Below are 13,248 nucleotides of genomic sequence, written 5' to 3'. Positions count from 1 at the left end.
CAAAAAACAGCAAAAATCTGAAAGTGACCTCAAACTATCACAACATATATACACCTCACTTTGTACAGGTCTTATCTATGCACAAATTGGAGCTGAAGTTGCTAAATGGGTTTTAATTCATACCTGTAGTAATTTCAGGAGAAGTCTCTATACAGACATTTATTTCAGATTGAGTGGTTGTAATTAAACTGAAACAGGACACTCAATCCAAAATAAGAGCATCCACACACAGACTAGCATTGAAATAATTAAAGGTGTGAATTAAAATCCATTTAGCTACTTCAACTCCAGTTTGTGCCTGATAAGCCAATATAGAGTGTCAGCCTGTTCATTCTTCATGGCTTTTTTGTTTTTATGATTTGGTCAATCTGAACATCCTGATTCATTGAAACTGATATGATTCATGCTATATATTGGTAAATAACATGTTATGTCAAAGTAAATTTCTTAACATTCAATAAAGATGTAATTTTGAAAAGCCATTCATGAAAGGGGGTATGCAAGACAAATGTAGCTCATGATACTGTACTAGAACTACAGCGGGTTTGAACAATTCTAGAAATAAATTGGACAAAAAAAAAAACTTTAGTGTGAATAAAAGCACTTTCAGTGTCAGAAATAATGGTACTACTGTCCTTTATATGGAAAACAGCTTCTGCAATAGAGGGTACTGAAAAAAGAAAAATTATTGTCACTGGATAACTAAGTGAAAGCTCTGGGGGGAAAACCACAATAGGTTCTGCATTTTGTAAGGTTCACAGGAATAAAAAACCTTTGACATGATACTGTCTCTTGTTAACTCACATCTCCTCCATAATTAAGTAACTTCAGTATTACATGGAGAACTGTTTTGTGACTAAAGTTGCTACTTACCTGTACTAAAGCCTGAACAGCGTCAATCTGACCAGTTATCTTTATGCTCTCATCCCCTTCTCCTGAGCAGAATGAATCAAAAGAACATGATGTTTCCATATTGACAAGACAGTGTCTATTCCGAGCACTATACTCTACCAGATTGATCAGCAGACCCAAGCCCTGGAAGAATCAAAGTCAAAGAAGATTATCCACAATGAAGAAAAAAAGAATCCAGATGCACTGATAAATACCATTTTTATACTTTAGCTGTATGGTGCTCACCAAGGTATGGGTACTCCTTTATCAAATGGAGTGACGTACAGAATATGGCCAAATTAAAAAAAAATTAGAATCAGAAGTTAAGTTCCCACATCCATATTTAGGCACCTGAATAAGTGGCCAGATTTTCAAGAATGATGAGTACACAAAGCTTCTCTCAGCACTTCCAAAGCTCTGGCCCCTTATTTATAATAGAGATATAGGAGCCTAACTTTTGGCTCGTTTTTTTGAAAAACTTGGCTGATACATTTTATCTTTTGCCATTTATGCCACGTAGATTTACTTCACTACTGTCAAAAGAGAAGCAAAGCAGATTCGGCAAACAAAACCTGTCCCAAACTGACTACATATACTGTACTTCTAAACTTGAATGGACACTGAAATGAGAGTTTTTTTCTTCTAAAGTGAGTCTAAGGTGATGTCTCCTGTTCACCCAATTAATAGTGGACTTTTACCACATTAAATATATATGGATTACTTCATCAACAAAGATTGTGTACTGTACAGCTCCCATTTCATTCTAAATTCTCATTTTGTAATGTCAAACATCTGTAAAGAAACATTTCTAGGCATTCTATGTGCACACAGTTTGACCTAATTTTTAAAACCTTTGTTACAGACTGTAGTCACATAATGGCACCTTAAAAATCCTTGTACAGTGCCAAGTTTATTCCTTCAAATGCAGTGTTGGTTACTCCTGAAATTCTTATTTTTCATGATTTGGGTAATGCTTAGGCAACAAATCCTTAAGTAATTAAACGGTGTTTCCTCAGACCATACAGAGGTAATGCTTCCATTGACTTCAGTGTGACATTTTCTTGAGAAAAAGCTCAGTAAAAACTTTAGAATATGGAAGTCATCATGAAAAACTGAAGTAGTTCAATACACATAAGGCTGGGGCAAACTCATTCTTTATATTAATAAAACAAAGGGTCTTTTTACTACTCTTAGTTTAAAGAATGGTATCTTACCAACACCCGAATATCAAATCTCTGTTCTTGAGGTAGGAACTTTGGAACCTGAAGCACACAATTCATAGCTGTGCCTATCAGACCATCTTGTTCACCCGTTTTTGTGCTGCCCCACTCTGTTTAAAAAAAAAAAGTGGTCAAGCTTCTAAATTTTTAAACGATTTTTTAATAGCATGCAAACATTAACAAAACAAATCTTTTCTAAAAAACAATTAGTTTGTCCAAGACACTTTTCTTATTAACAATCTATTTCCCAGTCCCCATCCAATTTCTGGTGACAATTACTGGTTACTGTATTGCTAAGATCCAGCATACATGAGCAAATTACTATAGAATTTAGGAGGCTAAACGTGGTTGGTAGGAATGGCCTACCTTATACTGTTTGATATACAAGTGCAAGCTCTGGAAAGATCCCTTACCATTATCATTTGTTAAGTTAAGTAAGACACCAATGATGGCCCTCATGCAATCTTCCACTGCTTTACCCACATGGTTAGTTACATTCTGGTGAGGCAAAGGCTTGCTGTATGGTAAACAGATGCTGTCTTCAGCACGGTTATATCGCTGGATCAATTCCTCACAATGCTGCAATGCTCTGAAGATAGAAAATGCAGAGAAGACATAATTAAGTAACAGTACCAGGGCATTTTATCTTTCATTATATGTGCATGATGAAAAAAATGATATAAATGTGATGTCTACGCAAAATGTGTTCTAAATTATCTAAATGTACTCTAAAATTAATTTTTTGTTCTGTATGTGCCAGAGTTAATTACCTCCATTTCACAATAATTAAATAAATGCCAACTGACTTTCCACCAAGATACAATACACTTCATCGGAACCCTAGACTATGAGCTTGATTCTTTACTTTAGATCAAGTTTATGTTGGCATATGTGACAAAGTGGAGGTGGCGTGGGGGGTGTTCTTGGTTTTTTTTCCAATTATTTGCATGCAGTAGGGGTGGGACGCAGTTTCCCTGGGTGTTACTGGTTTAACAAGGTGATGGGAGAGGGAGTTTGTTGTTACAGAGGACCAGCGAGGGAACCTGGGATCCCAGCCAATGGCCTGGAGAATGAGTACCCCAGTGACTGATGACCGGGAGGCTCAGCTCGGGAGCCACAGCCAATTCTGGCCAGTGGGAGGACAATGGGCTGCGAAGAGAGGACCCCAGTGACCTGACCAGCAGGTTCCAGCCAGAGGGGGCCAGAGGACAGCTGAGGAGAGGAGGCCTGGGTGACCCTGTTTAACTGGAAAGAAGACAATGGATACAGGTGGGGTTTGGAGGAGGTGATATCAGATGCCCAGCTGGGCAGCAGGGGGGCTTGGGGCTGAAGAGAGAGAGAAGGCAGAGCCCACTTGGATGCTGGGGAGACTTAGATGTGATGTGCTGAGGGAGGCCAGGCCTAAGGGCCCTGAGAGTTTCCTATGCTGTGTTCAGACACTCAATAAACCCTCCTGTTTTACGCTGAGAGTCACTCTGGTCTAGAGAACAGGGTTGCTTTATTCCCTCTAGGAGCGGAGGCCCCGAAGATCCAGAGCGAGTGGACTCTCTGAGGGGACCCATGGCGAGAGACAGACATGCTAAGGCTCAGAGAAGTGTGGATCCAGGAGGCAGAGAGGCTTAGCCCCTGAGAGAGAGTAGATCCCCGAGAAGGGCTGTCACACTGAAGGGGGCTCCCCCCAGGGACCACACAGGGCCAAGAGTGAGTCCGTGACAGCATAACATACAATTTCATGGATTTCGGCAGTTACATATAAAACTGGGAAAATGCAGCTGAGAACCAGGATTTAAATCACAAATACACAAAGGTCTAAATAGAACACTACATAGGAGATTTTTTTTTTTTTTTGTTGAAGTACTCACTCAAAATGTCTGATTTACCTGCCAATCATGCTTGAGATACTAATACCAAAGCATGCTTCCATTGGCTAGGTAGGGTCAGATTCTCAGCCCAGTTTTATCTCCTTTTTATCCTCCGAGTGGTACAAAAGGGATGCAATCTAGTACCAACTGGCTAGTTGAGAATTCCTCCAAATTCCACAGATGGCCAAGTGTACAGAAGAACAGAATTCCACTATGCCAATTCTAAGCCAATTCTTTGGAACACAGCCAGCTTCTCTCACTTGTATCAGAACCCAGGCAGCTTGCAAATCAGGTAACCAGCATTAGCTTCCTAATGGTCCACACTTCATATGCCCAGAAAAAGTCTTGGCACAGAATATTCACTACTTTTCTCATGAAGAGAAAATAGTAGCAACATAATAGTTTTATTCTAAACTATTTTAACAATAGTAAAGCATTACTGATTTTATGTTAGCTATGTTTACACTGGCCTTTTCCTCCCCACTTCAATTTCCCACCATTGCGAGCACTTGTGTAGAGAGTGTGCTCCAGGCAAGTGATAGTATTTTGTCTATATTCACTTAGCTACCACCATTTCCATTCCACTGGTTGTAGCAATATTTGGAAATTCTAGGAGAATAAGCATACATTGGAACCATGGCCTGTGCTTACTTTTGTCATACCATGTACAAAAATATCGTCTTATGAGAACTTACTTAGCTGATGAGACTATGAGCTGAGAGTCTTTGTATGCTATCAAGTAGCTTTGATTCTCTGGGTTATGCACGGTTACCTAAAAAGGAAAAACACAAAAAACAACAACAGTATTAGGACTGACCTTTTGTTGGAAGAAGGAAGGAACAGTGAACACACAATATTTCTGTTCTTTACTCACCACTTTATTTCCTCATCAATATTTACAAAAACCAGTCAGAAGGCAATACTGAAATTGCCACTTGAAAACCTTATTCTCCATGTGTATTTTTACTTTTTTGTGACAATATTCTCCTAAGATTTTATCTTGTACCTGGCCCCACAGAAATCCACAGAATGCCCATCTCAGTTAGGTCCTACAGAACCCCATCGTCTCATACGAATCCATCTCTGGTACCATAAACAGAGGAACTATGTGCAATAATACAGCAGAAAAAAATTAATCAATTATCCCATCAGGAAGAAAGTATACCTGCTCATACTTACGCTTTCTAAGACCCGTAAACATCTTTCTGCTCCCCATAATGAAGCAACCAATTTTTCTTCGTTTTCGTCACTGCTTAGGTGATCCACACATTCTTTGACTAAGTAATAAAGAGAGCAGCATTAAAGAGGTCTTTCTGAAACCTGTACTTATAAAAGTATAAAGAGCAATGCATACAGTAACAGCAATTCTCCCAATACCTCATCAACCCTATTTGCCACACTTTTACAAAGTTGCTTTATTAATAGGAGTGTGGTGATCATAAAATGAATTAGCATTTCAAAAAGTGTTCTATTTATCACAGTAAAATCCTTTTAAAGAATCCTTTTAGCATGGTCTCAGATATTTTATGTATGCCAAAGTAACACAAAACATCAGCTGCCAAACAATAATGATGTGAATAAAGACTCCTCCATACTATTATTTAAAAGATGGAAAACACTTAAATAGGTTTGTCAAGAGGAGAGAAAAAAGTTTATTTTTCTATTGACCAAGAAGAGATTCTGCAGCAAACTCCCATGGCACAGAGCTGTAGATGACTCAGCACATTTTTGGACGAGTAAAGAAGCAGAGAGATCTAGCACTGTACAATACAAACCTTTTGAAGTGAAACCAAAGACAGACATAAGGAATTGGCAAACTTGCATTTCAAAACACTCAGCACCAGCTCATTGCTTTTTTACTTTCTTTTACTCAATTTCAAGAGCTAGCCTTCTCCAACTCATTGATATTTGTTTCAACAGAGGCCTTCCTTCCCATATTTTCACCACACTTCGAGCAAAGTGCACCTACAAGTATCTCAAAGGAGCTCAAACTTATGTCTTCTTGAAGAGCTAGCTTTCTCTGGAGTGTCTTGGAAAGAAAATGAGTCCAGAAAAGGACACAATATTCTAGAAGGGGTATCACTGGCGCTTTGTGAAGTAACAGAATTCCAATACCCATACATGGTATATGGGTAAGACAACTCCTCAAAACCCAAACTCCTAAGTTGCCCAACTGGCATCCTATTATCCACCTGAAACCACACACACACACACACACACACACACACACAATCTATTTAGAATTCAATCTGTTTTCAATGCAACATGCTACACTTTAACGAGGCATTAATTTTTCCCAACAATCTGATGTGGAAGTACGTACTTTTTGGTTTAAGTACAAGATGCACATTTTTTCTTTCCCTTACCATAATAGAAATTAAGAAAAGCTGACAAATTAAGGGAAAATCTTCCCCTCATAAATCTGTGTCTAATTCATTTATACTTTTCAATACATCAGAAACTAAACGTATTCAATATACCTTTATCTACAATATGATCAAGACCACCTAGAAGTCGCAGCTCTTCTTTAAACCAGTCCCCTGCTCGTTTTGAGGTGAGAGACAGTAGCGTCTCCATTGCCAAATGCCCAGTCTGAAAAAGTCAGAATCTAGAATTAGTAAAGTAATTCCATTGACAACTGCATCACAGCATATAAAAATACGTTATATTAAAAAAAAATAAACTTAGGGACTTTAAAATATGCAATAATTCTGAATCCATGAACTAACAAGAAATTGTACTACTGTTTAGCTACAGAAATCATTTCACGAGTGAACAATAGTTTGACAAGCATTACAGATGCCTCTCCTGTGCTGAAAGACATCCACACCACAAGTCTATTGAAAGCACAGCGAATCCAGTAGTTAAAAGTCCATATTTCTATGTTTCGGGGAACTTAAGAGTCATGGCTACTGTCAAAATAAAGTCATTTCAGTGTTTAACTCAAAGAACTCCATAAGCTCACTGGAAGTTCATCATCCCATTACCTAACTGAACAAAAGTTCTCCGTGTAGAACAGCCACCAGAGGGAGCAAGCCAAACTGGCAAGTGTTTAAAAGAAGCTTAACCGAATACTGACAAGGGAAGAACAAAAAAACTTTTGCACTTTCATTTTTATATTTCTCAATTTTGCCAATATTTTAGAAGAGTCAAACTGTCTCCTTTCATTTGTGCTTCCTGTTATCAAACACCAAACTGAGGAAGGAAATGGCCAAATCAGCCAGGCAGCAGAAAATAAGGAGAGCCACAGAAAATACTGCTTCTCTGTCTTCTAGATATGTTAGCTTTCTCCTCTTGCTAAAAATGTTTTGACTTTACATATTTTTTTTTTTTTTTTTTTTTGGTAAATTGGCAGGACAACAACTTTTCACTGGGGAAAAACCTTCAGTATTTACTATAAAGAATACTTAGGACACACCAGAAATACTGCGAACATTTAGAAGTTTGAGGGCATTTACCAAATAATTACTCCCTGCCATGTTCTTACCAAAACATGTGCATCCATGAGCTGACCCATTTTAGATTTTATTTTGATGATTGCTTTAGTAAGGTTAATGCCAATGCAGCAACCATGGACAGAAACAAAAGATAGGTTACATATCTTGCACAGATAATTTAAAGCTATAGAGAACTGCACAACAATACAATACAGATATTTTCATCATACACTAAGGATACAGGTAAATCAAACCCTAGGCCATAAACAAATCTAGTAATTTCATGTGTACTACATAAATACAACAAATAAAAGAGCAGATAAAAGAGGAAAGGTTTTCAGTAGAGATAACTGAAGACCACCCCACTCCTAGGCTTCACGCCTGAGCCACAACTTCGAAGCACGGTTTATGCAGCTATGGAATTGATGGATGGATACAGCTATGGACCCTTCAATGGAGCGATCTGGGGCCACATAGGGTATTGTTGTGCACAGCATTTTGGGGGCACTACAGTGAGCACGGCTAGCCCAAGACTGTCAACCCAGCTGGGAGATTATGGCTCCCACATGCTCCAAAACACTGTAAACATATCCTATGGGGCCTCAGACACTTCCACTGAAGGTCAACATTCTTAAAGTGTTAAATTGCTTTTCAAGGAAGAGGGGAAAGTAGAAGATTGGAGTAAATGTGCACAATCATCCCGCCCAAAGAACTGGTTATAGGCAGATAAATGTCTTTTCATCTTTGATGTAGCCTCCATACACTCTCAGTGGTGAGAGTTTAGTTAGCAACACAATATTTTGGGAGATGAATTAATGAATTCTATTTTAACAAAGAACATAGAACTGCCCTTCCAAAGCAAGCCAAGTCCACAAACAAATGGAGTGAGTAATGCTGCGTAAAATAGTGAACAGAACTTCACATAGCAGTCCTGCAGACTGCTATGATGGAAGTGTTCCAGAGACATGTTATCAAGGTTTCCTCCTTCACCCTAGAAGAATGAGTTCTAAATTGACGTACACCTGAAACAAGCCATCACATATTCAGTGCAAAATCTAATCCATTTTGATAACTCTTAAGTGGAAATGACACTACCCTTACGCTGATCCCAAAGGCTATACATTCAGGTAACTTCCTAAATATCTGAGCCTGTGCAATGAAAACTCAAAGACCACCTAATATCTACAATGAGGATTTGGGAAGGCAAAACAGAAGATTAATTGTCTAGTCAGAATTTGCACTATTTTGGATAAAAATTACATCAACCAAGTCAGTCTCCTTGGTGCCAGAACAGACATGGAATAGGACTCTGAGAATGCCACCAATTTGTAGCTGGACATTTCAGGACTAGATGTTGCCTGGAAACGCAATTTATTTGGCAATATATCTTAAGGTTGTTTGTTTAGCTGTGAACTAAACAGCCAAATTAAAACAAATAAAATTGACCTCCAATTCAGCCTCAGGACATCTGAAGACCAGAACATTCTTAGGTCCATAACCATGTGTTAAAAAGCTTAAGAAATACTAATCACCTAAAACTGAAATGCCAACCATATTGTGTTAGGTCACCATAAACCCCTTAGCTGTAGCTAGGAGCCATATGGTCATATTATTTTCCTTAAAACAAGTCAACTCCTTTCACTGACATAGAATACTGTCTTCTAATGCCAATTTCAATTTGTTCCATAACTGAAAGTTTGAGAAAACTAAGAGGAAGAATGACAGAATTACCAAAAAAAACATGCAAATGGAAAAGCCAAGGCAAGGCATGTTTTCTTTTAATCTGTGTAAAATGGAACACATAATGTAACTTGGGGATTACTGCTAACAGCTGAAGATGTTATGTCCAGAGATAACACCTCTAAGAACGTCAATCCACAGATTTTTGACAAAAACTGATTTTAAAAAAGTATCAGACTGATAAAAAATTGTGGTAAAATTCAAAACAAAAAACCTAAAAAGCATTAAGGAAAATGCATTACACAACTTAACACTGAGGAAAAACTAAAGCTTACAGTAACATTTGTTACACTGAAAAATAGGTTATATTAGTCATACCATCTAGTGGTAACATACTACAGTATCAGTTGTACTGTTCCAGATCAGACCAGTGGTCCAGCTAGTCCAAGGTCCTACTCAGTGTGTTTGCATTTCTTTTAAACACAGAATTTTGAAAGACTTATAACCTATCCATTATTATTTGTGCTAGGATGAAACTAGCAAGGAAAGTCTCATGCCAGCAGCTTTAAACTAGGGCTGTCAAGGGATTAAAAAAATTAATCGCACTGTTAAACAATAACAGAACACCATTTAAATATTTTCATGTTTTCTACATTTTCAAATATATTGATTTCTATTACAACACAGGATACTAACTGTATAGTGCTCATTTTATATTTATTTTTATTACAGATATTTGCACTCTAAAAAACAGAAGAAATAGTATTTTTCAATTCCCCCACTGCAAGTACATTGCAAGTCTCTATGATGAAAATTGAATTTACAAAGGTAGAAATATGTTTCAAAAACCCTGCATTCAAAAATAAAACAATGTAAAGCTTCAGAACCTACAACTCCACTCAGTCCTACTTCTTGTTCAGCCAATTGCTCAGACAAACACGTTTGTTTACATTTGCAGGAGATAATGCTGCCCACTTCTTGTTCACAATGTCACCTGAAAGTGAGAACAGGCATTCATGGCACTGTTGTAGCCAACGTCACAAGATATCTATGTGCCAAATGCCCTAAAGAGTCCTATGTCCCTTCATGCGTCAACCACCAATCCCGAAGACATGTGACCATTCTGATGACTGGTTCTGCTCAATAACTATCCAAAGCAGTGTGGACCAACACACGTTCATTTTCGTCATCTGAGTCAAATGCCTCCAGCAGAAAGCTGATTTTCTTTTTTTGGTGGTTTGGGTTCTGTAGTTTCCACATTGGAGTGTTTCTCTTAAGACTTCTGAAAGCATGCTCCACACCTAGTCCCTCTCAGTTTTTGGAAGGCACTTCAGATTCTTAAACCTTGGGTTGAGTGCCATAGCTATCTTCTGAAATCTCACATTCGTACCTTCTTTGAGTTTTGTCAAATCTGCAGCGAAAGTGTTCTCAAAAAAAAACATGTGCTGGATCATCATCCGAGACTGCTATAACATGAAATATAGGGCAGAATGTGGGTAAAACAGAGCAGGAGACATACACTTCTCCCCCAAGGAGTTCAGTCATAAATTTAATTAAATGCATTATTTTTTTTAATGAGCATCATCTGCATGGAAGCATGTCCTCTGGAATGATGGCTGAAGCATGAAGGGGCATACGAATGTTTAGCATATCTGGTATGTAAATACCTTGTAATGACGGCTACTGAAGTGCCATGCCAATGCCTGTTCTCACTTTTAGGTGACATTGTAAATAATCATTTTTACAGTGTAGATATTTAATCAAGAGTCAAAGTGAGGACTGTATATTTTGCATTTTGTGTTGTAACTGAAATCAAAATATTTGAAAATGTATAACACCTTACTTCAGTAATGGTATACACCTTACAATAAGTAAGGTGTATACCATTGTTTACCATTGTTTACTGTAAGGTGTATAGCAAAATGGTATATAGACGCTCCATTTCAGAGTGTTAGAAATGTGTATTAGTAGTACAAAAGGGTTGGTTGAAGTTTAGTCAAGCAATCCATTGACAAAACGTATTTGAACAGTACTCAAACAGGAAAAGAATTTCCCCCTCCTCTTTTTTCAGTATCTTTTTGGGCTTTCCATCCCCACTGTATGACACAGGAAAGCACCTAAGTAAACTGGTACTGGTCACTGTTGGAAGGCAAGATTTTGGAATAATTGGACTGCTGGCCCGATCTGGGATGACAGTTCTTATGTAAGAACTTTAAAAGACCCAGAAAAGCAAGGATATTTAGAAGAATCAAAATCTTTACCTCATCACATTACACTTGGATATTGCAGAACTATTTAACTGCTTGTTGATACAATACACCTGGAGCAGCTTGAGAATAATTTCAGCTTTAACTGTGAATTTTACCCTTCTACAGACAAACCATTAGTGTTATTTTTACTTAATTTTGATGCATCACATATTAATCATATATAGTAAATCAAAACTCGGACACAGTCCAGAAGAAATACTGCTACCAAAACTTTGTAAGCTCATGTTTATTTCTTAAATAATTATAAACCTGTTACTAGCTAAAATAGGACTATAATTTGGTGAACTGCAGACAACTGCAGAACTATTGTAGCTTATTGTATAGGTTTAGAGTAGCCTTGGTCTAGAAAAGAATTTGTAAATTTAAAGATGAAAAAGTATGTACTGCACATAAGAAGATTTTCTATAAAGAAAACAGATGAAAATTCAGACTACTCTTGGCCCGCTAATAGGGCATCACAACGTAAACACTTAGTTATAACTAGCATTGAAAGATAGCTGCTGCTAATAAGTTTTGTTTTACCAAGCATTTCACTTTAGTTTTAAAACAGATCCTTCAAACACAATCATGAAACTCACCGTGATGTTTTCGAGATCAAGATGTTTGTTGTGAACAGTTTCACAGAGCCTCCGGATTTTTTCCTTAATTTTGTTCATGTCCTTTTCATTAAGCAGCTTGGCAGAAGAAGCATCTTGCTCTAGCTCCAAAAGCCGAATCATCAGATCTAGACTAGCTCTGTCTAGATCCATGTTCAAACGATCTCTACTCAGGATGTACATAAGAGCTGCTGTACAAAGTGACAGATTCTTGAAAACAAAAAGACAATATAAAATTGTAGCAGCACCTGTGTTAGATGAAGAATGTATAGCACTTAAACGAAGATTTTTTTAATAGACAAAGCTGGTGATTTGGGGGAAGAAATCTGTCAGACTTTGCCTATGTCAGCACTGAAGCTAATAACTAACAGTGTCCAAACACTGTTTTTTCTAGCAAGATACTAACACAGTTTTCCTGGCCAATGTAAGCAAAGCACATATTACTTCTTGATTCATTTTACAAAATCCTGCTAAAGCAGCAAAGCATTTGAAAGTTACCCCAAAGCAGTCAGTGGTGCAGAGAGAAAAAGCAGGCAGAAACTTCATGAGGTGGTGGCAATGCAGAAGGGAATTATGGGTGATATAAGCGAAAAGGGGAAGCAGCAGGGTGCTGGGGATATTATTTGCAGGGAGTGAAATTTTGGTTAGCTAGGAGGAAGACAAGAGAGAGGAGATAGAAATGAAGGTGGAAGAGGCTGCAGGGATGAGGGCTGGGCCATATAAACATCAACCCAGTGAGCAGGAAATCACTATCTATAGTTGGTTAGGGATTCCTAACACAGAGCCTCATATTCTTAGCGAGGTCTGCCGTGGGGATTCCCCAAACCCAGGAAAACTTTACCCATTGAGGTAAGGCTTCCCCAGTCTTGCCCACGAGAGGCTAGGTAAGAACCCATCCTCCACTAAGTTAGCAAAGAGCTGAGGTTTTTCCCCTAATGTTTTCATCCTCTGGAGATTTGGGAGATGAAGAGTGTCCTCTCCTTGTTAAAAAGAGGGGGACACCACCTCACCCTTCCTCAAGAACAATGCAAGAGTAAATCCTCATGGAGATTCAAAAAAAGCAGAGGGAGGTTACAGGGCTCAGATGCACAAAGATATTTAGTTTCCTAACTTCCACTGAAATCAATGGAAGTTGGAAGCCTAAATATTATTTTGGATCTGGGCCTGGGTGCCAGAGGTGGGAGGGCAGGCAGAGAGTAAACATGAAAAGGGTCAGTCTTGGTTACCAACCCCACCTGCTAGTCTTTGTGCAAGGTCAGCACTTTTCTTGAATTTGTAATTAGTTGTCCACC

The 13,248-nt window shown here is 38.2% G+C and overlaps 1 protein-coding gene across 5 annotated transcripts in view; it reads right to left on the bottom strand.

The window, feature by feature from the left end:
• Positions 1–13,248, bottom strand: part of WAPL (WAPL cohesin release factor) — a 127,004-nt gene that overhangs the window by 9,071 nt on the left and 104,685 nt on the right. For all 5 annotated transcript variants that reach the window (XM_073353327.2, XM_073353329.2, XM_073353330.2 and 2 more), the window contains 7 exons: positions 11,939–12,166; positions 6,454–6,565; positions 5,153–5,250; positions 4,669–4,745; positions 2,525–2,700; positions 2,106–2,221; positions 874–1,035 (listed from right to left, as the gene is read on the bottom strand). In XM_073353327.2, the coding sequence (XP_073209428.1) occupies positions 874–1,035; positions 2,106–2,221; positions 2,525–2,700; positions 4,669–4,745; positions 5,153–5,250; positions 6,454–6,565; positions 11,939–12,166 (969 nt within the window). The remainder of the gene's footprint in view (positions 1–873; positions 1,036–2,105; positions 2,222–2,524; positions 2,701–4,668; positions 4,746–5,152; positions 5,251–6,453; positions 6,566–11,938; positions 12,167–13,248) is intronic.

Source organism: Lepidochelys kempii, chromosome 7 (genome assembly GCF_965140285.1).
Source record: "Lepidochelys kempii isolate rLepKem1 chromosome 7, rLepKem1.hap1, whole genome shotgun sequence".
Lineage (NCBI taxonomy): Eukaryota > Metazoa > Chordata > Testudines > Cheloniidae > Lepidochelys > Lepidochelys kempii.
Note: the sequence above shows the minus strand (reverse complement) of the source record. Positions and strands in the feature narration are given on the sequence as shown.